At 35.6% G+C, this 27,185-nt stretch overlaps 2 protein-coding genes across 14 annotated transcripts in view; one reads left to right on the top strand and one right to left on the bottom strand.

The window, feature by feature from the left end:
* LOC145975156 (caspase-1-like) overlaps nt 1–25,029 on the bottom strand; it is a 52,861-nt gene extending 27,832 nt beyond the window's left edge. The window contains exons 1-3 of the mRNA XM_083105425.1: nt 24,514–25,029; nt 13,071–13,246; nt 8,735–8,982 (exon numbers count right to left, since the gene is read on the bottom strand). Coding sequence (XP_082961551.1) covers nt 8,735–8,982; nt 13,071–13,183 — 361 coding nt within the window. The 5' untranslated portion in view covers nt 13,184–13,246; nt 24,514–25,029. The remainder of the gene's footprint in view (nt 1–8,734; nt 8,983–13,070; nt 13,247–24,513) is intronic.
* The window catches only part of LOC145975155 (alkaline phosphatase), a 196,406-nt gene that overhangs the window by 130,554 nt on the left and 38,667 nt on the right, over nt 1–27,185 (top strand). For all 13 annotated transcript variants that reach the window (XM_083105419.1, XM_083105414.1, XM_083105410.1 and 10 more), the window contains 4 exons: nt 16,011–16,185; nt 21,519–21,697; nt 23,269–23,476; nt 24,535–24,675. In XM_083105419.1, the coding sequence (XP_082961545.1) occupies nt 16,011–16,185; nt 21,519–21,697; nt 23,269–23,476; nt 24,535–24,675 (703 nt within the window). The remainder of the gene's footprint in view (nt 1–16,010; nt 16,186–21,518; nt 21,698–23,268; nt 23,477–24,534; nt 24,676–27,185) is intronic.

Raw genomic sequence — 27,185 nt, 5'->3', positions numbered from 1 at the left:
ATTACGACGAAACTTTATAAAGAAGAGAGAATTTTTTAGAGACAAATTTTTATAATTTTTCTCACGTTTCTATTTTAAAATGTGTTTTCAGAAAATACCTATTTTTTAATATTACATTATAAAAGTTTCTCCGCAATTTCGAAGATTTTACATATATTAAATAGGATGATCATTCTTTCAGGACGCGTACGTACAAGTTTCACCGATGTTGGGAGATGAAACGTGCCGTATTTCTGTAACTGTAATGAATCCTCCTTGTAACTGCGCGAAACGAACGCACGTACGGAATTATTAAATGACATCGCGTGTTGTTATGCACGCTGCGGTTGATTGGTATCCGCCGTGTCCGCCGATACATCCATGGTGTTCACAATCGCGGGGCTCGCTGCTGGATCATTGCATCGCGTCGCATCGTCGAGTCGACTGTGAATATCGACTGTAATCAACCACCAGCGCGCGTCGCACTCGGAATTTCGAAATATGTACACACACCAGACAATTCGCGTGCGTTTGTTTCCCCTTTGTTTTTTTCTTCTTTCGCTTTTGCTCTAGCCTTTTTTTGCGGTCTTGACGTTTATGACGCTACTGTGGTCGCGCTTCGGTGATACTGGAAAATGTCGCCGCTTGTGGAGTAACGGATTGCGTTTTTTTTCTTGCAACTTGCAGACTCTATTTGTCACTTGTATGTAAAATCATACAGTGTGGCGAACTTCTCGAATACAGTGCGAACGAAAAATCTATAACAGCCGTGTATTTTCTCATCGTTATCAAAATATTTATTCATGGAAACGATTAGTGATCCCCTATCTTTATCGAGTTACTTCAACATCGAAATCGCGAACGTTTGCTAAGTTATCAAATACGGGAGAGATTTTCCGAAAATGCGAATTTGAATACAAAATTGACTACAATTCCGGAGCTGCATTATCATACAGAAGCAGTGCTGTACAATAATTTTGCAGCAGGATGTAGAAGTAGTTTAAAATTGTATAATATTCTGAATGGAGCTAAAAGTTCAAAATTGCGCGAGATATTGGCTTTGTATGAGATAGTAGAAATGCTTGGGAATTGTGTGCAAGAAAGTAAAACTCGTAAAGTAATAGCGGAGCCGAGCTGGCAAAGTGGCTTGGAAACGAAACAGTCCGACATGTTATGCGATGCAATTGGCGAACAAGAGTAGATGCAGCGACGTGTTTTCAGCAGCGTTGTAACCGAATTATACCGTTTGCGTCGCGGAAATGCGAGCGACATGGAAGCCCGTCGAACGCGAATGTAACATGTTTTTACCGGAAGTGTAATATTCTCATTTCAAGGCGTCTGCGTTCGACATGTTTGACGCGGGAAACGCACGCTTCGGGCATAAGTTCGTATTGATACGCCAATATGAAGTTATCGATTGCCACGTCAAAATGTAGCTGTTTTAACGAATTTATCAAAGAACTTACAGTTCGCCAAGTAAAATTCTATATATTTTCTAACGTCCACGACTTACGACATTAGGAGAAAAAAGAACTCTTTCCGCGATAACTTCTTATCGAAAAATGTTCAAGATGTCTATGATATAGGTACGTTAACTCTGAAAATCTGTGCGCCGAGTGTATCTGTACCATTCAAAAAGTTACTGATTGCAACTTGGGAAAGCGAATTGCCGTTCTTGACCAGCTTATCGTACCTATAGAGCTCAATCACCAAATAGAAAAAAAGTAATGTAACTTTTGCACATTTTCGCAACTGGCACGTGTATCAAAGAGATGATCTTAAGAGAGAAGTGCTTTTCTATCATAGATTCTTTTTATCCACAACAGAGAATCATGAGAATTGTATTCGATGCATTAATTTTAGATAGGTAGCTAGATGCTTTATTAAACATGCGTTAGAATAATATTTCTTTTGAGCAACTAAATGTATATGTCAGAGGAATATAAGTAATATTCGTGCAACGAAATATTTTTTAACATTGAATGCGGTATTTTTTAGATAAGATAGGAAAAATATAGTATGGAAAACTCTAAAGCGTTTTAGATGCAAATAGCATCCGCTGTTACTCAAGATTTGCTAAAGTCGCGTGATGAGCTCGTCAAGAGAGGTTATCTGATGCAAAAAAATACCCGAGAAAAAATGGATGAAAGAGAAGATTACATTAAACTAACTAATGACACATATTTAAAATGATTAAGACTGATATAGAAATGTGAGATGAAAATGAATTTACATAGCCTATATTTTAATTAAATAGTTGCATTAAATAACAAGGACAAAATATTTGTACATTTTCGATTTAAACGATTCAAGAGATTTAAATCCGATAGTAAGAGTTTCAGTTAATGATAATAACAATAAAAAGGAAATTATAGAAAATAATATTACATGATACAATATAATGATATATAGAGTATTTTATAGAGTATATAGAGTATTTCAGGGATAAGCTAGCATAAAAATATAATAATTTAAATTATAATTAATTTGATATTTTAATATTTTACAAACTATTAGGTATGTTCAAGTAAAATATAGACTGAGAGATCATAAAATATAAATTACATTTTAGAAACAAATTTTCTGAATATTTATGAAAGTAAATATTGTTGTATTTTTATTTTATATTATATTTTATATCTCAAAGGAAAGAGAGATCTGGATAAATTTATTTCGAAATTTCAGATGTATTATAAACATCACATGCTGAAATTATATATATGTATATATTTTTTAAATTTAACTTTTGAAACAAAACAATAAGGATTCTCTATAAATAAAAAGTTAATAAAAATAATTTTTGTATATGAAATTCAATCCTCTCGTATACACAACAAAAATCATTATTTATCGTTATTTTTTACAACGTTGCATCCAATTATTCTATTTTCATATAAAAAAAGATGTACCATAATAATTATACCACGTTTATTATAACATGTTTTTGAAATATCAACATCTTTAACATGTGATTATAAAAGTATCGAGGTTCTCTATATATTGAATTTAGCTTATAAATTTAGCAATAATTTGAGCTATGAGAAGCAATGATCTTTCTCAATGACTTTCCTGATAAGAAAACTGGGGATGATATAAATACTTTTTAACATTAAACACGCAATATTCTTTCGAAGAAGATAGACAATTATATCATGAAAGACTCTAGGGCCTCAGGCTTTGGTTGCGAATTGCGTAAGTTGTTGTCGCTTTGGAGTCTGTCAGTTACACTTCGCTAGAGCGGCTGCCAAAGCTGCGTGACGAGCTCATCAAGGGACGCTATCGCGCTTTCGGTAGGAAGTGTCAGCAAACACTTTACGTAGAGTATTTTAGGTACGTGCTGACGCATCGTTGCACACGCTCACGTGCTGTGTTATCGTACAAATGTTTGCTGCAATATATATACACTCACATACATACATATACATATATATAAATTAAAACAATGGAAAAATTATTTTTTAGAAGTGTAATTTGAAAGATGACATTATATGGTTGTTGAATAGTTTTTTTTCTAAATGAAGAGAGGAAGAAAAGGTTAAAGTTTTTTTTAAATGGCTTTTTTATTCTTAATATATGGAATTATTGAGAGATAAGTTCAATAACTTATTAATTAAAAATGATTCAAGGTTGGAAGATTGTAAATTAATAAAATTCTTTTACTAATATGTTTGAAATAAATATAAAAATAAATTATTAATAAAATAAATTACTAAGTTTTAATGTTTAGCTTTTTTTTAATATTTGATTTTATTTTAGCTTTTGATCTTCATCTACGTGTATTGGTATTTACGTTTGTTTTCTCACTTGTTAATTAAAATCGATGATTAAAGGATAAATATGAACATATTATGGAAATTTAAATACAATGACTTCAAAATGAAATTTTCAGTTTATATAAAATATCTACCTTTACTAAGATAAAAGCGGAATTAGTTTGGCAATTATGCAGATATACGGAGCCACTTCCGATTTCAATAATTTTCACATATGTTGTCAAGGTCAACACTCTGAATAATGTTATAAAGATTTTAGCCCGCGCTCGTTGTTTATTTAAAAATTATTAACAAAAGAATTTCACAATTTTAATGCTTTTTATCTTCGAAAATATTGATTTGAGAGAAAAAATTTTAAGCAAAAAATAAAGCCGTTGAAAAACTCTACAAAAAAGGTTATATGCATTTTTCCCATAAACCTACTATTTTAGCTGTTATATAAAAAAATCATAATTTTAAATACAATTTAAATTTATATAGAATTTAATACAATTTAATACAATTAAAAATTATCACAAATGTATGTGTACACACACACACATACACACGCGGGGGGTGCAAGGGGAGCCTTCGGCCCCCCTCCCGCAACCACCCCGCCGGTAGGCAAGGTGGACCTCGCTTTATAACTTACAGCATATATCCATTGTGATTCAATTCTTCGCAATGCGTCCCCTACCGGCGGGGTGGTTGCGGGAGGGGGGGGCCGAAGGTCCCCCCTTGCACCCCCCGCGTGTATGTGTGTGTGTATACATCCATTTGTGAAATTAATAAAACTTTTTTTGTCTATAACTTTTTAATAAACAACGAGCGCGGGCTAAAACCTTTATAATATTACTCAGAGTGTTGACCTTGACAACATATGTGAAAATTATTAAAATCGGAAGTAGCTCCGTATATCTGCATAATTACCATTAGTTTTTATTATTAGTTTTTATGAGATGATGGATATTCGTATAATGAAATTATATATTTCATGAGCAGCATTCTATTCGACCGAAACTGACATCGCCATTTTTATAATGATTCAATTTATATTTCTTCTCTACTGATCAATCTTAATTAATTGGGCGAGCGAACGTAAATATGTTAATACATAAAAAAGCTCAAAATCCATAGTGAAATTATAAATATATAGAAAGTCAAATCCAGAAACTACTAAATTATATATATATTATTTTGAGTTAAACATATTCGTAAACGTGTAAAAAGATTTCATCAACTCACAAATATACTCTTTTATTATCTCAAATAATTGTTAATTAATAAATTATTGAATTTAACAATCGCTATTATTAAGGATAAAAAGATGTAATTGCTATGAAAAAAATAAAATTGATTTTTTTATAGGCGGAAATATAGAAAAAAATTTAAAAATCAATTTTTTTATATTACAATATATTATACGTTTTATATTTTACTTCCACCTACAAAAAATGCCTATCATATACGTTTTAAGCGAAACAATTTTTGTGCAATTTTTTCATTTCTAATTGCTTATGAAATAATTCTGCATATTTATTTAAATCAGACATATATATGTATATATGAGTGTGTCGTATGTATTCCGATTGAGAGATGTGTACGAAGAAGACAAAGCGACGACGGGCTAAGACAACATGTGTCACATGTGAGTCGTTACTCTTTGCGATGTAACATCTGTCGCACTGAAAAACCCGACTTTACGCGGAAAAACTTGTTTTTCTCTCTGCTTTCGACATGCAGCGACGGAGAAATTTTTGGGACAAAAAAAAAACAAACAATTGAATGGCCCGGATGCGCCGATTTTGTTGATTGTTCAGCATATGGGAAAGAGTGCGCGGCTTTATTCTCCATTTTATTAAACGCTGTCCGAAATATAGTAGACTCTGTGCGTTGTTCGATAAAATTCAAGAATTATGAAGTGGTCCACAGAAACGCGGTGGCTATTTTATACAAATGAAATCAACGCATCCGATAATAGTGATTCTGTTTACTGAATGTTATCAAGTTTTCATTTACTAAGCGGATAAAGTTTACGTAAGCAGCTTCATAATTTATTAATATTATAGTTTGTAATAATTAATAAGATTTTTAATGATAATTTATGAAAATAATTTTTATAAGGAAAATTGTGTTTTAAAATAGTTCCTCTATATTTCTCTCTCTTTCTTTTTCTCTCTATCTAATAATATATTTTAAAAACTTTTTGTGCAATCGAATGAATATTAGTTTGGCGAAATGAATGCACCATAAAGCAATCGATATAAACCAGCCAATTGAACAAATGTAGTGTCCGGTTTTTTGTGACCATTAATCGCTTTTATAGCCTTTATTAAATAGAAAGTTTGAAAGATATGTATTTTCCTTGCGGAAAAAATTTAATACATGCCTGCGATACGAAACATTAATTTATATTTCCTTCCTATTTTACTTTCGTTTCTAACAAGGGGTAATAAATTTATAAAAGAGTAAATATCGTACTTTTTTTAGACGATAATGATTTTTTAATTTTATAAATATTTTTTAAATTTTACTAAATAAAAAAATTATTTTAATGATTAAAAACACAATTATTTTATTAAATAAAAAAATAAAAGCTCCAAGTTTTTCTCATCTCTAACAACATCATCTGCGACCAAATTTGATATCAATTTAAATATCAATCTTTAATACATCTTTTAAAAGTACTTAAGATTTAGTGGATGATCTTTTTTGTGTTTGCACGTTATGACCGCATCGGCACGTTTATCGGATATCCTGGCAGTTTGGATGAAGAGTAAGAATCACGCTGGTTATATATATACGTGAAAGAGGAAAATGGTGCGGGTGCAACGTGTATTGTTAACTGATCAATGGAGGAGAAAGAGAGAGAGAGAGAGGAAAGGAAAAATAGAAGACAAAGCGGATACTACAACAACACGCAGGTCGCTCCGATTGAAAAGTTTCAGCTCTCGTTCGGCAGTCGATACGCGTGGAACTCGGGGAACCGGGAAAAGCTCCCGCTCGTCTCGGCTTACTCGAAACTCCGCCAGACAAAATTAAAGCATTGAGAGTGGCCGGAAGGCAGCCGCGCAAAATACGAAGCCGAACGGGTTTATTTATGTGACAGCGTAGTTATAACACGCTCGGCCAGGCTATGGTTCCCCAAAGTAAACGGACGCTCTTTCGATACTTTCGATTCGGTAATCGAATACGTGTAAAGTCTAGCAGCGAGAGAAAGAATCCGACACGGGATTTTCCCGACCTCGGTGTGTTTCGTTGTCTCCCTCATATCGATGGAAAGTGATGAAAAGTCCGCTTGAATCCGTTCTCTTCAAACGGAAATGATGGACAACACCATTCGCTATTTTTATATTGCCATTTCTTTTACCCTCTTCTTATTTTTCCCCAATTTTCTCCAATTTAGTCGAAGAGATTTGTCTGATTACATTTGTGTAATTTAGGATAAATAATTTAATATTTCTTGAAAGTATAATTCTTAATAAAAAGATTCATTTTATTATGATATAAATAAAAGAGTTAAAAGTTCCATAAATAAAGTCCAGTTCATACACGAAATTGTCATGCAATTATCGAAGAAATTCTCTTTACATTCTTCAAAATTGTCAATTATCTACGTTAATAAAAACGTTTCGAGTCGAGCTTTTCTCGTGCTTTCACAGTATTTCTACTGCATCATAAAAGTTGTCGAAGATCTCGCATATTTTCCTAAACTATTGTCGCGCGAAATTATATCTGCATTAATATCTTCTACTTGGATCATTTGTCACTTTTTATTGCAAGAACGATATCGCTTGAATGCGTATGTAATGCACAAGTGCACAATCGTGAAGCGCGCAGCAAATGAGTATGGCATTTTAGACTTGATGGAGCGCATCGTCTCGCGTTGAAGCGAAGAAGGCGCAAGAACTTTTCTTATCCAACGCCAAGTTCCGTAATCATCGGGCTTTCCGCCTCACTTTCCGCGGCACCTGCCGCAGTCGTATTCACGAGATTGCTTTGTTAGTTATTTGTTGAGAAACTCGGTTCACTGCGACGAATAGACATTTAATGAGCTCGTTCCATCGTAAAATGTTTGTATAACTTCTTGCTAGGTCTCTTCATCGGGGACCCCCGCATCATTACATTCCCCCCCTTCACGTTATTATCCTCCAATATCTTGCCTGCCTACGCAAGAATCTTCAAAGAATTCATCGGTAATTATTAATTATTAATTTGCTTCGGAAGCTTTTGTAAGCGAGCTATTAGATGTATGTACATGACCATGATTGCGTTTTGTGTCCGATGCATATCATGGATATTGTCACTGATATTTCTCTCGCTTATATATTTTTATTTATTTTTTCCCGACACATTTTCAACCATTTGTCAAATCAAGCAATCGAAATTGAAATATTATGTATTTATCAAATGGATCATATAGATCATATTGCATCATATATTCAAGAGGCTTTGTTTATAATGGAATTTCATTTTGAAATTTAATTACGAAAATATTGCGCGCGCGGCGAGAAATATTGCATAAAATATTTTCATAAACTCTTCTATCAACTTTTCTTCCTTTTTCTTTTCAAAGAATAATTGAATATAAATTCCTTACGCGATTAAAGGTGAGAAAGGGCATTCTGAGACACTCCGCATTTTCTCTCTGTCTTGAGAAAACTCTATCGCTTTTTTATATTTTATACAATGAGAGGCGAGATGAAAGAGTGCGCTTATCGTAAAAAGGTGAGAAACAATGGCACACAGAGAGCTAACGAAACGGTTGCGTTACAGTCTGCAATATTGCAAATTGATGGAAATATAATGATATTTCCATCTGTTTGTTTCCATTATTTTCTTTTTCAAATATTAAGCGAAAGCGTTTTGCTTTCATTATTTCAGTTAGACAGTCAATTCATCGTCTGTTTGATCTGTCATCTGAGTTAGATCATACAGAACGAAGTGCTACGGTTATTACTGGACCGGGTTATCCTAGGAAGTGTAGTATATGTAATACTTACTCGACTGTAAAGTCGCGGTTATGGCTTTGACTGTTGGATCGGTGTAAATCCGAACGTCGAACCCGAGCCTGCTTAATGATGCCTTCAGATCTAGGGAATCCTTTACGGAGCCCAGCCTCGGGTTCATGCTCTCGAAGTGAACATGGTTCAGTATGAGCGCTACTCCTCTTCTCTTATGGTTCATGTCGTATTCGTCAGCCAACGGGTCGAGGTCGATTACCACGGGCTTTTGGACATCGATCGAGTGCCTGCGTGAACCATCATCAGGACACATTAAGCGAACATTCGGATTAAATTGTTGAGATGATTAAAAATAATAGAGTTTCCGCGAAAAGTATATTAAAAAAAAATATTACGTTACTATTCGAAATCGACTCATTGATGCGATCTTAATTACTAAGTGTAAGGGAGGATATTGATTCTGCTTTTACGACACTTTTGCAAGCTGTAATTAAGTTTGGCTCTAACGTTACACTCCGCCATGTCGTCTTATCATGGAAAGTTTGTAAAATGTTATTCCGGAGACGTATTAAAGTGTTTAACTTTTTGATCGATCGATTTCGTTAATTAACGTTGGAAATGACGTTCCACTGTATGTATCTTGGAAAATGTTGATGTGTTTAAAGCTTGGAGAGGTTTTGGCATGATTTCGATGAGATAGCGCGGATAACGAAATTTACTGAAGCGCGTTTTGCACGAGAAACAAATAATCCCGTAGCTCCGTCATTAGTAACATAATGGAGTCACGACATGAAATGGACCGAACTCGGTACACTTATTTATACGTTCCGGTTGGATTTTAATTAGGTACTTTTATTTTCTCTCCGCGATGGAAAATGTTTTTATACTCTCCGTGCGAGAGAGAATTTTACTATATTAACATTAATATTTCCCCCTCTTCTTGAAATTCCGCTGCAAATTAAAGAGCTTGATGCCTCGGAAAATCCGTTAAGGAAAAATCAACATAGCATTAATGAAAGAATCCGTCATAATTTGCCGGGATATTTTACATAAAAACGGAAAAAAATTCTAGCTAAAAGACACAAATCCTCCCTCTCTTTCTCTCTCCCTCTTTCTCATATGTGATGGATTAATTATGGGACTCGAACTATGCGTTCGTTTGACAAAATACAAAAACGGGCAATCTGTTTTTCTGGTCTATCTAACTTTGTACGAAAGCAATTGGTATCGCGTAATCACACGTATCAACCTCACAATATGTGAACCTCACTACATGAATACAGTGCAACGGAATAAATATCACTAGCATTTTAGTAGCAACATACAGTAGGTGTAATTAGGTGGCAACTAGCTGCTGGAGTCTTGAAGACAGTCGCCGATAAATGGTTCGGTGCAATGGAAAAAAGGAAAAGAAAAATAAAAAAGGAGGACAAATGAAGAAAGAAAGAGAGAGAGAGAAATGAGCGTTTCTGGTACGTTTTGCCTCTTTGCAGTCGGTATTCGGGAAAAATATCAGATACGTTTCTCTTAAAACGAACGAAGCGGGAAAGAGGACCTCTCCTTAGAAAAATGCGACTCGGTCCGCTTTCCGTTCACGTGCACTTACGCAGACGGATGTTTAGCCGTGAGATCATACCGCGGTCAATTTAATTTCAACTTGGATCACGATCAAGAGAGAAAAACCCCCGCAACCCCCGCGGCTTTTCGCGAATCTCACACGTACGCGTTCGAATCCAACTTTGGTCGAGTTGCCGCGATTATGGCCGCGCCGAGAAATAAACGATGAAAGATGATGCGAGATGATGCGGAAGCAGAACTGCCTCTAACCGAATGGATCGTAAACTTTGGATCTTTAAACTTTGCGCGGGATTTTAAGCGCGTGCTCTTAAGGTGTTCCGAATCGCTGGACTTCAATCATAAATGTACGAATAATATTGGTAATTAAATTTATATCCTCGATTGAGAGAACGAAAGTATGGGTAAGATGATTTTGCGTAATTACTCTCTGTGAAAGAAGAAAATAATTCCGTCGGAGCGCTCGAAACACAATTAAACGTGGATTAAATAAATTACAGGTACTGTAATATTCTTTCCGGCACCTGAAGAAATTACACTGCCTTTTATTCATCAACTGTTGGGCCAGTTTTCTTTGTTTGAGAGGAAAGTTACTCTTCATCCCGGCAAATCGATGTACTCTGCAACGCGAAACTATTCACTTCTCGAATATAGCGAGAATTACCAAACGCTCTGTACACACCGTATATTGTATATGTGTGCCATTAGTCAGGACACATGCCCGAATGACAAAGCAATACTCGTGACGTTTTGTTCCCGACAAGTGACACACGTATAATGAATACGGGTACACACATGCAGGATTTCTGCCTTAAATATGCGTCAGCGATATCGCTTCAATGTGTGCTTTGTTCTATATAGAAATATAGTTTGTTATATTATCATGGGTTTTGTCGAAACGCTTTTACTTTATTGCCATTAGATTGATGATACAGAAATTTTTTACCTCGCGCAGCTTGCATCTCACCACGCTTTCAATGCAAAAGAGCATAACGGAGCTTTACGACAGTGTGCTTTAGAATTTTTTCATGAAAAAAATATACATATAAAGGCACTTACATATTAATAAGTATAAATATCCTAATAATTATTATCATATAAAATTAGAAATATCTAAAATTATATATAAAATATATAAAATTATATATAATAATAAATATATTAAAATTATTATTATATAAAATTATAAACATATAAAATTATAAAAATTATAATTATTAGGATATTTATACATATTTATAATTTTGTATTATTATATAAAATTATAAATATGTATAAATATCCTAATAATTATTATATATAAAATAATTTAGTTACTTTGTAATCAAAACTCGTGAAAAGAATCTTGCGTACAAATTCATGGGTCTATCTAATATTTATGTAGAATTAATTTCATTAAGAATCCTTAAAAAAAAAGCACGACGCACCGAGGTGATTAAAACTTGAAAACTGGAGGGTTGAAGAGAGAAAGCAAAAGTAAAGTAAAAAACGCAAGAATCATGGAGCGGCTCTCATAAATGGATACAATGATGAATACGAGGAGGTGACACACGCACGCCCACACACAGTCGTCGCCAGCACTCGAAATGTGCCAGGGACAGGAGAGAAGAGCCGGGGAAGGAGGGGATACAGAACGGATGTGACAAAACCACGGTTAAGCGCTTACGAACTAGTCATAAACGTGGTGAGCCGGTGGCCATTACGAGACAAATGTTCGTCGTGGGAGAAGTGAGTTAGCGGCATTATACTGCGGACTCGGCGTTTACTTTGGCCTCTAAAACATTTTGCGCCTAACAGCCACCTCTCTTCCCCCGCCCCCCAACAGGTATTATGAATATAAATCTACTCCTCCTCCCGTGCAACTCCCGCTCTCCCCTCGGTATCCGACAATTACATCGACCGTGCGTTATGCGGCTGCAAGAATAATCGCATTAGGGACCCACCGAATCACTTTTACATGTGTACCAGGAGATCTCGATAAGTAATAATGCTTTAGGTGTGTATGAGAAGGTGTACGAGAGGAGATAAACAAGAAAAACAAATAATACATCATCAAGAGCAGATAAAGACGCTTTGTAATGCGCTTTTATCGCGCGATAAATTCGATTGAAACATCGGTCATTGTCGAAAGGCGATCTTTGTTTGATATTGATGGGAAAAGAGACAATGAATTGTGATGAAAATGAGATTCTTAAGGCAATATTGAGATAATTTCATATTAAAAAGCGATACTTTTGCTTTGAAAGAAAATAAAAAAATAATACAGAAAAATTTGGAAAAATAAATATTAAAAATATATTATATAATATGTACGTGTAAAATATAGATTTATATAAATGCACAGTAATATTTGATTTCCGATAAATAATGAAATTAAATAAGACATGCATTTAGATTTAAAAATCAAATGCATATAAAAGAATCGTCAATAATAGAGGGAAGCGAATTTACAAATGTCAAAGCATCTATATCATCCAATTACATTTCTCTATCAACTATACTTCTCTATCACGAACGCAAAGAAGTATAATTGTCCCTTTCAGAATATTTTATTAGACATAAAAAATTGACTAATATGCGTGTGTGGGTGTGGAATAAGATAAATATGCGAAATGTGTATCGGGAGGAATTCTCGCAATTTTGTAAAATATAAAAATATGAATTTAGCTCCAGCGACAAAAAAGGAAATGGAAAAGCAAGCGTGGGTTCTGGACAGCGCCATTTAGCATGTTTAATCTCCCGACACTTGGCGATATCTCAAAGCTTTCTATCGGTCACGACGTGACCAGGTGATGCTTACTTTGCTTTGCTGAACGGCCATCCGTCCGGGACGCTCCATTGCTGCGACGTGTCCGGCAGTGAAACATCTAGCTGCTTCCGCTTCGTGATGCACTCTGCAATGTCCGCCTCCATATGTCCCCTCTGGATATCTCGTAACGATTCCACGATCCGCGTTTTGCCGCCGCTCGTTCTCACCTGCGGAGTCGAGAGAGAGAAAGAGGAGGCGCGCTTCGTACTCCAAATTTATCTTATCGACGTGCCCGTCGCGGAAACGCCCGATAAAAGCGTCGCCGGCGATAATGCCAGCACGATAATCTATAGCATCTCCGTGCCTATCGTGAACGTTTAACCCTGCCCGACATCGCTGCATATCGCTGCATATCGCTGCGCGGATTTCGGATATTCGCATGATATCGCTTGGGCGCTTTTTGCGACGCCGCGCCTCTCGATTATGGTGAACGCTCCGATCACGTATAGCGAATGGCAAATGCGTGTGATGCAAGATGAAAATTTTACTACGTTGCTTGCCGATGGACTTTTTAATAAGAATCACATGTAACGTACTAGCGTTTATCGTATATATATTTAATGTAAATTAATTTGGAAAAATATCTTGACATAAAATATCTAACATAAAAGTGATGATTCGATAAAAAAGATGGGAAAGGCTCTGATGTATTAAATATAAAAAATCGAGAAAGAATAAAGCTAACAAGAATTGAGTAAATGAATTGTATTTACATTGTGTACAAATTCTTTTTAATAATAATGCGTTTCTTATTATTTTTTTATTACTTTTTAGTTTTTTATTTTTATTATTATTACGTTATTTTTATAGAGATAATTTTTGCACAATTTAAATGTATTTATTTACGGCGCTCGGCTCTAATTATTCCTGACTTTTTAAACTTAAAAGTATATATTTGCTTAATACTAATAAAAATTAATTTATCTCTTCTCGTACGTATTTTACATAATAATGTTAAATATACAGTATTATTAATTAATGCAAATATATTTCACATGCGTTTCAAATTTTTTAAAATTATCTGCAATGCAAAAGTAATACTTTTAATGCATGATAGTCCGGAAACGAATATCGATTAAAATTTGTAAGGTTTAAATTTGTTTTAAAAACATTCTCTCCCACTTCTTTCTTTTTCATATGCTATTCGATGAATATTTAATTCGTACCATTCGAATTTTTAAATGTTATGATTATCATATCCATTATTATATGTATACTTTTTCTTACCGTTGAGGTAGTAATTATCGAATATGCGCGACGTGGAAAAATCAAACTAAAATTTCAAAAACACAATTTTTTCTCGCATTTTTTGAGATATCACAAATGCATCTTTTGCTTCTCAATTTTGTCGTCAAATATCAACAATAATGTTTTGTTCCTTCAATCGCGAGTCCTATGCTTCGGGCGTTCTACTTTACTACCACTTAGCGATCGACCGAGTGTTCTGCGGTTAATCCACAACGATATTTGAATTGACGATGCATGGCTTTCAGTATGATAATGACGAGTGTGCTTTATAGGTGTTCTTGCGCGAGCGGGAATCGGCGTTTCCCAGCCAATGTTGTCGGGAAATGTCGTCTGGTTCCGAAGTAGAAACGCATACTTGAGCGAATCAATCGGCTCTCCCTATGAAATGGACGGATATATATAAAAACGCACGCTTGTCGAAGAAAAAGAAAATTATCGGATATCAGCAGGATTTTAGCAGCAGCGCTGTTTTCGAATAATATACGGAGATTTATGCGCATGAGTATGTGTTCCATCTGCCATTTACGAGCGCAAATCTGGGTCGATTATTGTGACGTACAATCGATCGTAATAAACAAAGCAAAGAAAAGTTAATAAAATACACTTCAATCACAAAATCACAGAGCGATATAATCTTGCGAATTATTAAGATCGCCTGGCGTTGTACAAGAAATTATTTTTCTTTTTTTTTTCTCGATAAAAATTGATGCTAAAATATCAAGTCGACGCTTTGGTTAATTTTCTGCAAAATGAAAGATTCGCGATTTTCATTCGCGTATAGTCAGCAGTAATAGAATACAGCTGTCGTTTCCCCGGTGCAAAATGGGTTCGAGGCGAACGGTTCGAGCCGAGAAACGGAAAATGTCCATTTGCAGTGCTTACCCTAGAGCGACGTGTGGTTTCTAGCGGTGTCACTCTTCGAACCCCATATCGCGTCATCCTGTTACCCGAGGAAAATCGCCAGTCATGACACATTGAAGCGATGTCCACTTACGTGAGAATTTCTCTTTACATCGCATCTTATCATTCCTCCCTCGATGTTCCCGACGTCACGGCACTTGATATATGGTATTGCCTTATTTACGTGACCGCGGTTATATTAACCGCGGGTAAGCAACGGAATTGCGGCTCTCCGAGTGATATAGCGGCTAAAATTCGCCTGAATTCGGAAGGATTATGGATCGGGTTTTCTCATTAAGCCAGGAAATTGAATGAAAAATTCAGCATCGCGTGAAAGACCTTTGACAATGAAATTTCTATAAACTTCTTTCCTTTTTTTATTTCAATACATTCGCAATGAACCATGGAAAAAATGGATACGACGAAATATAATTTTAAAATTTCTTGAAAGCTTCTGCGTTAAAAGCTATTGAAATTTCAAAGTAGTTACAACTCGAGTTCCAAGAATATAAATAGATAACAAAGCCATATTTTTTATCGTATTTACTCTTAAATGGACTTTACGTTGTAACAGCTTTTTTCGCGAAAAAAGATGGGCTGAAGAATCTGTAGACGAAAGAGGAAATGCGAACAATTTGCGTTACATGTAAGATATATAATTAATTGAAAAATTTTTACTTCTTTTTCACAAAAGTAGACTTTTTCAAGTCACAAATCCATATTAAATGGTCGTAATTCGATCACGCGAAAATACGCAATTAATCGTCATTATCTTGTTTTCAGACGTACAACACGGATGCCCAGGTTGGCGAATCGTCAGCATGCGCAACGGCACTACTCTGTGGAGTTAAAGCCAATTACGAGACCGTTGGTCTGGATTCGTCGGCGCGCTTCGAGGATTGTAACTCCAGTTTGGAGGCGCGCGTTCCTTCGCTTATTAATTGGGCCCAGGCTCAAGGTGAGTCTCTACAGTTGATACCGCGTAAGGGATTAATGTTTATGCAACTGCGAGAGGGAAAGAAAGAATTTCAAATATATTTCATTAAATTATACTGCTACAAATTTAAGCTATATACATATATTGTTGATTTCTTGCGAGATTCGCGAATTAAAATAACGACAGGCTTGTTTTTTATTAGGAAATAAAATTGAAACACACGCGCGAAAGATCGCCCATTGATATTTGTCGTAAACAGGGAAGAAAGATTGATGAATACTGATTAATCTTTTTAATCAGGTCGTTACTTTCTGCTGAATTTTGCGGCGCGATGTTTACGATCCCGCGATCTCGTCATTATGAGCAAACGTAATTAATCTGCTACATCCAATTTGCCGAGGACGGGCGTTAAAACGATTAAACTGCCCAAACAGGGTGCGCGATTAAATGCCCACCGTATAAATTGAATTCGCGCATGCGGTGCACATCGTATTCTTGGCGCGCGGTGCTTGACCGGAAGCCGATATCTAATTTACGACCGGCGCTAATTGCACAAGCTAGCGCGATTCGCCTAATGGGAGATTTCATGTGCTGTTTATTAACTCGCCTCGTACATGCGAGAATATTCCGGACGAGGTAGATGTCGAACTTTCGCAGTTTCATGGCTCACGCTTTCGAGCTTCGGGTGGTATAAAATTTGCGCGTTTACGACTTGGAGCGAAAATCGTGTATTAATTAATATATTTTAGGAAGATAGAAACATTGATAAAATTAATCAATTAAAATACAATTATTATATAATTTATATTTGATGAATTTAGATAAATCTAGGTTTAATTAATGATTTATTTATAGAAAGGGTGTTTGATAATAGAAACATTTATATAGGTATATGATTATATTCCTTATCGCGAATTAAAATAAAAAAAAGCTTAGTTGGATCATCATCTATCGCGTTATAATTTATAAATTATTGATATTAAATATATTTATGAGGGAATATTTCAAATAAAGATTTTGTTAGGAAATTAATCGGAGCGTTTATTTAAAATTTTATTGCATTTTAAAAAGTTTATTTTAGAAATTATAAGAGGTACATTTTATACTCATATATATATGAAATTTGACGTATTTGACATATTTATATTAATTTTTTTTAAATTAAAATAATTTCTTTAAATAAGTTTCAGAGAGATTAAATATACAAATTAGCGTTTGTATTAATAAGGCTTGTACTAATCGATTCTCATGGCTGTATATACGAGAAGAGAATGTGATGTTCAATATAATTTAGATATATGTATTATATCTAATAGAAAACACTAATATCATTTTATATGATCAATCTATCCGCGTCAGAATATTCGGAATGCGTATCCTGCAATAAGGCCGTTTTACGTCAAAGACGAAGCCTCGTCGACGATGATAATAGAAAATGCAATTAGAGAAGAGCATCATGACGTAACAAGCGTCGGACAACAAAGCACCATCGTCGTTAAACAATGCCGTTCGTTTGGATAAAACACGCACGATTGTATAACGAGAGAGCCATAACCAGAGGGTCAGTTTTATTACATCGCTGAAACGTACGTCGTAAAACTGAAACTGTTGCAAACGTTATATACGATACATCTCCGAGGTCTATCGCGGAGTGGGTCCAGAGGTAATTATTGGCGATGCCGTTGTAATTGCTTTTACCGCGAAATCGTAAGTTTATGAGCGGTCCTGCCGGCGATGGCGGCGAATTAACGTTACGTCCCCATCTCCGTTTCTGCGAGTCATTAGTAATTGCTTATGGTTGTTTACGATGGTCGGTCACTGCAAAAAGCGATGCGCGAGCGAGCACGTTTGTAATCCGGTTGTAACGTAATTTCTTGCTCCCGCGCACACGAGACGGAATGTCCGTGAGAATTTCTCTCCCGCGTTGAATAAATAATAAATACTGCAACGCATAAAGAGAGAAATACGCTGGCAGGGTTATAAATTCGAGACGACAAGAGTCTCGTTAATTATGTGATATATCTCTACTTCGTTCCCTTTCAAGAGAATACGCACTAGTTTCCGCTCTTTACTCGCGAATTCGAGCATCGAAAATATTCAAAGAAATATTCGCAATCTTTTTGCTAATTATTGACATCAGCTGATTGTCGAGACTGGGCGATTTCGAGGTTTCTTTCTTACAATATCGCGCAATGTGTCACGACAAGGCCGGCTCCGTATCCGCAAACAGCGGCATTGTGTTTTTGAATACTTGACACATTGCCAAGACCGACCAGCGCGGCCTGGCAGATGTATGCGCCTCTCTGACACGTGCGCTGCGTGGGTGCGCATGTGTGGGTGTACGTGTGTACACGCGTGGCATGAAAGGACGAGCTTGCTTTGGCGCGATCATTAAGATGAATGGCCCAGCTGATTAATCGCGCGCCGTTTGCCGTTGACACCCTTGGCTTCCCGCGCGGCCGCGGCTTTTTCGCCCTCCCTGCGTCGGCGGTTTGTCACATTCTTCAACGCGACGTCGCGACGCGAGATGATACACGGCGCGCGATGGAAATTCGACGTGGAACGAACGGGAAGAAGGAGGGAATTAAAAATCGATGAGGAAAAATGATGGCGGGATAATAGCGGAGTTACTGTGCAGGATACCCGAACGACAGGATTATCTATCACTCGAGGAATAGTGAAATAAGAAGTGCGAGATTATGAAATAAAAGTTAAACGAGCGAGAACAAGTAGCGAATTAAAAATAAATGAGGATGAAAAAATAATGGCAGATTAATGGAGGCTGTTGCAGGATAGTTGAAAGTGAACGGTATGGTTATCTATCATATCTATCGAGGAATAATTTTCTTTTTCTAAAAATAAAGGAGAAATTGTGTAAAATAAACGTTAGGAAGGGAATAAATTATAAGATGGATGAGGGTATAAAAAATATAATTTTATATAATTTTATATAAAACAGAGTCTCTCTCTTTCAAATATTTTCCTTTACTTATTGCGTCATCTATTAATTTATCGTCGCAAAATGATTAATAAGATTACGAGTAGATAGAGTATAATAGAATATCATAAAATAATGATATAACGTTCCTGCATCGAATTAAATAAAAGTATTTATATCCTTTTAAATCAAGAGATTCGAATCATCCCCTCTTCCGATACCGCGATCCAAAAGGTTAAGGAGTTCACACTTTAAAGAGAGGACTCGACTCGCGAAAGGGGTAAATTTGGGATGAGTAGCGGCTGTCTTCGCGACTTACTACGGTCCATTTCGTGCATCTCGAGAGGCGAATCGAGAGTTGCGCCAGTTCTCACCCCGAGAACTCCGAAACTCCTTGAATTATTATCTCGAGTCGTGCCCGACCTACGAAATCGGACGTTTCGCCCGCGGAAAAGGGGTGAGAAACGAATTGAAAACGGACCGCCAAAGGATCCCCGGCAAATGATTCCGCAGGAATATTTACGGACCTCTCGCGATCCTGACGTAAGACGTCTCCGTTTCTCTTCGGCGAAATTTATAGACATGCGTGAAGAAGATCGATCGCTTGGATTGAAATTTTTTTCGCTGCCCCATCGTTAAGGGAACGAGCCAAAGGGAGGTCATCCTTCGGGTTTCTTACATTTTTTCGAATATAAGTTGAAGACCGATTTTCAAAACTTTTCTTGCAAAAAATCGACCGAAACGCCATCTGTTTTCACAACTTTTCAATTTGAAACTTTGGATAACTCGATAGCTAAGCCTCAAATTAAATTCCTCTTAAAGCAAAGTCACTGTAAGTTAACGAAGGAACAAAGTTCTACGATAGCCTTTCGCCATTATTAAAAGCTCAACGTGCCAAAATGTTTTAATTTTGCGAAACAAGAGAGATGCAGGTACAATTTTAAATATCCATTCTTTAAAATGATTCTTTTTGTGTTAAATTTTTACTACAAAAAACTGAGCCTTAAATCTTCAACGACTTTAAAAAGAAAAATACATAATATAACATTTTTGTATGAAAATCTATATATCTATTAATATTGTCACAAGTTACATTAATTTATTTTTTATGCAAACAATGTCGTAGTATTTTATCAAATTAAATTTTATGATACTTTAAGATAAAATTTTATTTCTTTTCTCTCTCCATAACAATTTTTTCCTAATTTTTTTTACTTCGAAATAGACGAAGAACGTCACAAATCAAATGAGCAATATCAATGATAATTTTCGATTCGACAGATCGAGATCAAAGGATCCTTCGGCGTCTTTAATCAAGGGCCACACATCATTACACTGGTTGATCAGTATTGAACCATCTACACTAGTACTACTCTCGTAATTACTGACCTCCGGTAGCGCGTTGCACACATTGCCAAGGTAAACTCTGCGTGCCAACTTAATTCCTTAGCCCATTCGCAGGCTGAGCGAAATCCTCGAGACGGCTGCCAAGATTAATGCTTCTGTAATTAAAGTGCGATCTCACAAATCGAGTCGAGATGCATTCCGATTCTTCAATTATGAATGAGCCAAATCCTGTGATTTTTAATTATTAATTTCTATCACGTATGTGATCTTACATAAGTATCTGTGAATCTCCAAATATTTCTGAGAAAGAAAAATGAAAAATATATATTTGCTTTGTCGGAATTTAACTTTGCTTTTCGATCTTAATTTAAATTTAATTTAGTCTCATCGAGAATTACGTTTCTTCAGAAATATAATACTTATAAATTCCAAATATTTCATTTAAATATTCAAGTCTATAGAGAAAGAGAATTTATCTTGGAGCGAAACTATTATTTCATGAGAACGTTAGTATTTTGAATAGCACTTTGCATGTGAAATAAATGCAACGGAACATTAAGCATTCTTTGAGAGACACCATCGCAGAATCTTGAAAGATTCAGATCTCCGTCGAGGGTTTACACCTGAGATCGAGCAACCGCATCTCGGTTAAATGCGGTGCATTCGCTCTCGATTCGACGAGATTCCCGTGAATAATATACATCGGTCGACTTCGCCGACAATAATCCCCGCACGCCCGAGCTTTACATCCGGCACTAGTTCGACATTCTAAAATCCACTTCGCCCCCAATGAAGGATAAATCGTACTGATTCGCCTCGGGGGTCGCTACCGGGGAAATTTGTCTTCTACGTCAATGTGCTGGTGCACGCTTGGTTCTCGCTTAAACGCGATAAAGTCGGACGCTCGCGAGGATCCAAAGGAGTGATTTACGAAAGCACGTTGTGCCGAGAACTTTACATAGGAAACAAAGAAAAAGAGAAAGAGAGAGAAGGGGGAGGAGAAAGAGAAGAGGAAAGTGACAAGTTTTACTTATGAATAGGCAATAATTCGATTTTTCTCTGCTCGTAGGCAAATCGACGGGGCTGGTTACAACCACGAGGGTCACACACGCGACACCGGCGGCTCTTTATGCGCATGCAGCCAGCCGTTACTGGGAGGACGATGGAAAGGTGCCACCTGCTGCACGTACCCCCTGCAAAGACATTGCGCGTCAGCTGCTCGAGGACGAGCCCGGCCGTAACATCACCGTACGTAATAATAATATCCCCACGTGTGTCGCGTGTGGCGAAAATGTATGGCGGCACTTTTTGCGCTTTATGTAGATTCGATGGCTATATTTCCTTGAGTGCAGCAGTCGCGAAACTTTGCCGGATATTTCAGAGGCGTAGGAAAGTCGATACATGTTATATATTTCATTTTGATATCTACATCTTATTGCTTGTTTTATGTCCTTTTGAGTGCAGGCCTCGAATCTCAGTATTATAAATTTCATGGGGAATTTTATAAAATTCTTCAACGCTTTAAATATATTCAAACATATTAAATAATATTAAATAATATTATTTAATAAATAATATTAACATATTAATAATATTAATAAATAATATTAAACTCGACACACATAGATATTATTTATAATTTGAATCTTTTACTTATATATGACAGTTAAAAAATTTTGATTGATAAACTGCAATATCGAACGACAGGATTATTTAAGAATAAACAGTTCTCTTTTGAGGGGAAATTTTATTCCGCTTGTGAGCGCCGCAATAAAATTTACAAATAAAATATTTAGGAATATCATGTCGCTCCAAGCTTCGCAAGAAGTTGAAGATGCGAACGATCGAAGATGTAAAGCCTGTCCGATGTCGTTACATTTGCGCCGGATGACGAACAGGGATTTTTACAGTTATGATTCCTTCCTGCATACGAGTGGACATAAAATTCTTATCGCGGCTCGTTTGTCTCCTTTTTATCACGTTTTATTACGCCTTCTATCCTACATCGATAGACGTAAAATATGCGTGTCGCGGTTTTATTCACGCTTTTTGTCACACTACGTTTGTTCCGCATCATTTTCTATCGATCAAAATGAAGAAGGAATAGAACTTGGCGTGTATATTTTTATTCCTTCCGTATCACTATTTATTTGAAAGAAAAATTTGCATTTTTTTCAAAGTTTTCTTAAAACTCGAAGCTGTTTCTCTCGCGAAATTTTTGAGTCCATCAGTTTTAAATCTAAACAATCATTAATTACACGGCTCGAGCAGAAAGATGCGCGTTCCACGTCTCGAATTAAATATTGAAAAAAAATATATTAAATATTGAAATGAAATATTGAATGACTAGAGACTAAATCTAATTAGTGTACGATAAACAAAAAATGAATGCAACATGGCGGAGATATTATAAGTGCGGATTAATTAGCTATTTTTACCTTTTGGAGTGACTCGCGTGATGTTATTGCAAAAAGAAGTTCTTGCCTTAAAGTTTGAACGAAGCAAAGAACTCTCCGCAGGCGATTTCATTGGAGCGCTGCATCCCCGGGAAAGTTAGGGCGAAACTTTCTTTCTCATTAAAGTCGGTTCCGCGTGCCTCGTTCAGGTATTACGGATAGGCGGAGTCAGAGGTCGATGATTATATGTCGTTTGTGATAAATTTTTCGATTCAAAGAGCGAAAGAATCTTGTCGGATGAAGCGAACGAATTTTGTAGAAAATTTTGCTCGCCGAGTTTTTATCGAATTTTATTAAATTAAAAACTAAACTCTTCGCATACGTATACACACATACGCATTATTTCTTCCCGAATCGATACAGGTTGTGCTCGGTGGTGGCAGACGTCATTTCGTACCGAAGGTGACTTTAGATCCCGAAGACCCGGATAAGGAGGGCAGACGTCTGGACGGTCGAAATCTCATCGAGGAATGGTCCAGGAATCATCGTCGAAAAAATATCCCCGCAAAATACGTCGTTAACAAGGAGCAATTTGAGAACGTGGACCCACGAAAAGTAAACCGTCTCTTAGGTAAATTTCAACGGATTTTTTACGACTTTTAGTGGTTCAGCGAAAAAATTGTATTCTTGAAATGTATACTTTGTAAGTTCTCTTAATAAATATTCTTAATGAATAAGAAAATATATTCTTACCTGTTAAGAATATTTAGTAAGAATATTTAATATAAGAATATTTAATATAAGAATAAGAATATCTTTTTAGAAGATTTTCCTTTTAAATTAAGAGAGATCCTCTTGGCGCCTATTTAGTAGAATATATTATAAAGATAAGTGGCATGTTCTTAAGATGAGAATACAATTTTTTCAGTGTTGATGTCATTACACTAGATAATATATGTATTATTCGATCTCGATTTCTTTTTTCATTATGTAACATGTAGTTTGTTCGCATTGAAATTTGATCAAGAATAAATTGCAGTAACGCTCGCAGATAGCTGTTTTGGCTTTAAATACGATGAACGATGATATTTGATTAACAATTCAATTTGCATAAAAAGTGCACGCGCTAAATTATGGATTGGAATTCATCGCGACGGTTTGCAAGAGTTTAATTTCATCATTCGCGTTCTTAATTAATGCGATTGATTGTCGTGTCATATTAATTGCACTCTGTTGACGGTGTCGTAATCAGTGTAATTATTAGATATTCACTGTTTGGAATTTGAGATTACATCAGATCTATCGATCGCTATCGATAATCCCTTTGTGTACGTGATTAACAGGATAGAATGGCAACTATCGATGTCAATGGAGTGAAATTTTCAATTATTAGTGCGGCTTTTGAATTATTAATCGGTGCAATCGATTAATAATTCGTTAAAACGCGAGATTGGAAACGTAGGCGAAGAAAATACATTATCGTCAAAATGACCTGTGTTGAGAGATCTTATGAATCTTATGAATTCAGATCATCTTGATTTTCTCCGTTTCTCGTATTTTCTCTCTCAATGTCCTGATTTTTTTATTTACCTCTCCTCGTGTTTCTTTCTTAATACGATTGCAAACTTGTTTTCGCGTAACACGATCCAATTATTTGCCGGAACTTACTCTTTTTTCTCCTCGTCGCAGGTCTCTTCGCCTATTCTCACATGGACTTCGATGTCGACCGGAACACGAACGACACCGGCGATCCTTCTTTAGCCGAGATGACGATTAAGGCGCTTCGGATACTTGCGAACAATCCCGAGGGATACTTCCTCTTCGTGGAAGGTAAGTCAGAAGTTAGAACACTAGAGAAAGAGCCACTTACAACTTTGTGTGCCGTTGAAAGGAGTAAAGATACATCTCCAGCGAGAAAGACATAAACATCGAGAACCGTATTGGGCATTACTTCGAGGAACGAGACTCGGAATTCTTGTGACGATTTAAAGGACTAGTGATACAGCAGTTCTTTAAATTTGAAGCCCGCATTCTCGGGAATTTTTGCGACAATTTCGCGCTAAACAAAAGAATTTTCTTTATTTTGTTTCTTTAACACGATTTTTTTAACTCAATATGGGATTATGTCGATACAGCTACTTTTTACAATAAGTCCTGAAACGAAACTATTTTTGACTGCCGTTCTTCTTCGCGAACCGGAACGAACTAAGGATTGTTAGGGCTTAGGAGTTAACCGCTTCCTCGATGCGGTTATGGTTTCCGTTAGTTAGCTTATAGAAGATTATTTCTCGTGAACATGTTAAACGCATTTTTCGATTTATCAATGATTCCTCGAAAATAAACCGTGATGCATTTTAAAATAAAATGTACTGACAAATTTTTGCAAAATATATTTGTGTTAAATAAAAAATTTGTACATTCTCAGTTTTATTAATTCATAAAAATTTTATAGGAAATTTTATTAAATTTTATTAAACTTATATGAAATTTTATTAAATTTTATATAAAAAAATCGCGATATTCTATTAAATGCATAATGTGCAACTGATATATTTACAAGGGAACTTTGCAAATTGGAAAATTCTGATTTTGATGAAATTTTACACATATCTATTAATTCTCTCCCCACATGAGTGTGAAGTTTCATCAAAATTAAAATTTTCCAGTTAGCAAGGTTCTCTTGTAAGTAGTATAGAGAATATGATGAACAAAAAACGTAAGAATTAATTAGTGTTCGCGCGACGAAAATAAATAGTTTATTCAAATGAGGATGAATAATGATGATCGATGAACGCGCGGCAGCATCAAAATTCATAATGACATCAGCGGCAGATTGTTCTATCGATCTATCGCGCAAGTGACGTGCGGGTTGCCGAAATGACAGAGAGTTAAAAAAAAAATGCACGCATGCACACGCACACATAAATGCACGTGCAGGGGAAAAAAGAAGCATTTGCAATTCAATGGGGCTGTCCGAGGTGTGTAAAAGCGACGCGCTTTTTATGCATATTTGCACGTTCAAATTTCGATTTAGTCAGCAATGCAATAAAGAGCGATTATGAACAACGCGAGTGTGCATTATGGATAAATCACTTTTCATCCATACACATTCGCGGATTATTCGATTCTGTAAATTGAGAACGCGCACGATCAGCGAGTTGTTTCGGTGATTTTGAAAAACCGTCCATCGTTGAGAAAATGACAAATAACGGGCGATTTATAATGGATGTAAATCATTCATTAATACAAACGCACGGCGAATATTAATCATGGTACAAAAGACTTTTATTTATATAGAACGCCCAAAAATTATGGCCATTTACGAATATTTTGTACGATTTGAAATCGAAAATTAGAATAAATCTTATTTCTGTTTTCATAAAGTTCAGTAAAATTTAATTTTAAATTAAAAAATTATATATATCGTATTATTTTTTTGCTCGACTCTAACGCGAAATTTAACTTGAAAAGAGATATTTTTTAATAAAATATTGGCTAAATCGAAAACCTGTATAAAATATTCAGTATTTATATGTATTCTTTATACACATACATATGAGATTGTTTAATAATGCTATATTTGTGCCAATTATTTTCTTCTTATTTGAATCAATAATGGCTTTCATGAATTTAGATCAAGAATGACAAGAAAAAAATAGAAATGTCTTCCTTTCTAATACGAAAATTGAATCAATGTTCCATTTATCGAATTTATCGTTTGAATAATAATTTAAATAATAATTAGCAGTTATATAATCAGGCATCTGATATTTTATCCTTATATAAAAACATCTCCAAAATTAATGTAACAATTTTTTTTTTAAACGAAACATGTTTTCGAAAATACATCTTCGGTTATATATAACATACAGGAGATTAGAACTTTCGTCCTGTGCGTATTTTCTCTCTCCTGCGCATCCATATAAATGAGTTTGAGAAACTCTCCACGCACGCTGAAGTTACTTACGTGAAGTAGCTATCCGCATACACTTGCAGATTACAACAATTTGATTAACACTTTCCGGTTAGATGACACGCGGTAGCGTACTATCATCCTTCAAGTGGACTGACGCGCGGCGCTGCAACAAGCTTACGTATATTTGTAAAGCTCGGATTGTATTGCGGAAAATGCATTACTCGCTACTGAAAAAATATCAGAATGTAAAAGAAAAACATTTTAAATAAATTAAAATCACCGCATACATGCTACCAAACATATATAAAATTGGATTAAAAACCGTTATTGAAAAAATTCATAGAAAAAATGTTACAATAGTTATTTTTAATCTTTATATATACATTTTCTACGTCTCTCAAATTAATTCCAGAAGAGAGCACTA

Source organism: Camponotus vicinus, unplaced genomic scaffold, assembly GCF_025532165.1.
Source record: "Camponotus vicinus isolate PSW18456_S1 unplaced genomic scaffold, iyCamVici1.0 SCAF_7, whole genome shotgun sequence".
In the NCBI taxonomy this organism is placed as follows: Eukaryota; Metazoa; Arthropoda; class Insecta; order Hymenoptera; family Formicidae; genus Camponotus; species Camponotus vicinus.
The sequence above is the reverse complement of the archived record's forward strand: the minus strand, read 5'-3'. Positions and strand labels throughout refer to the sequence as shown.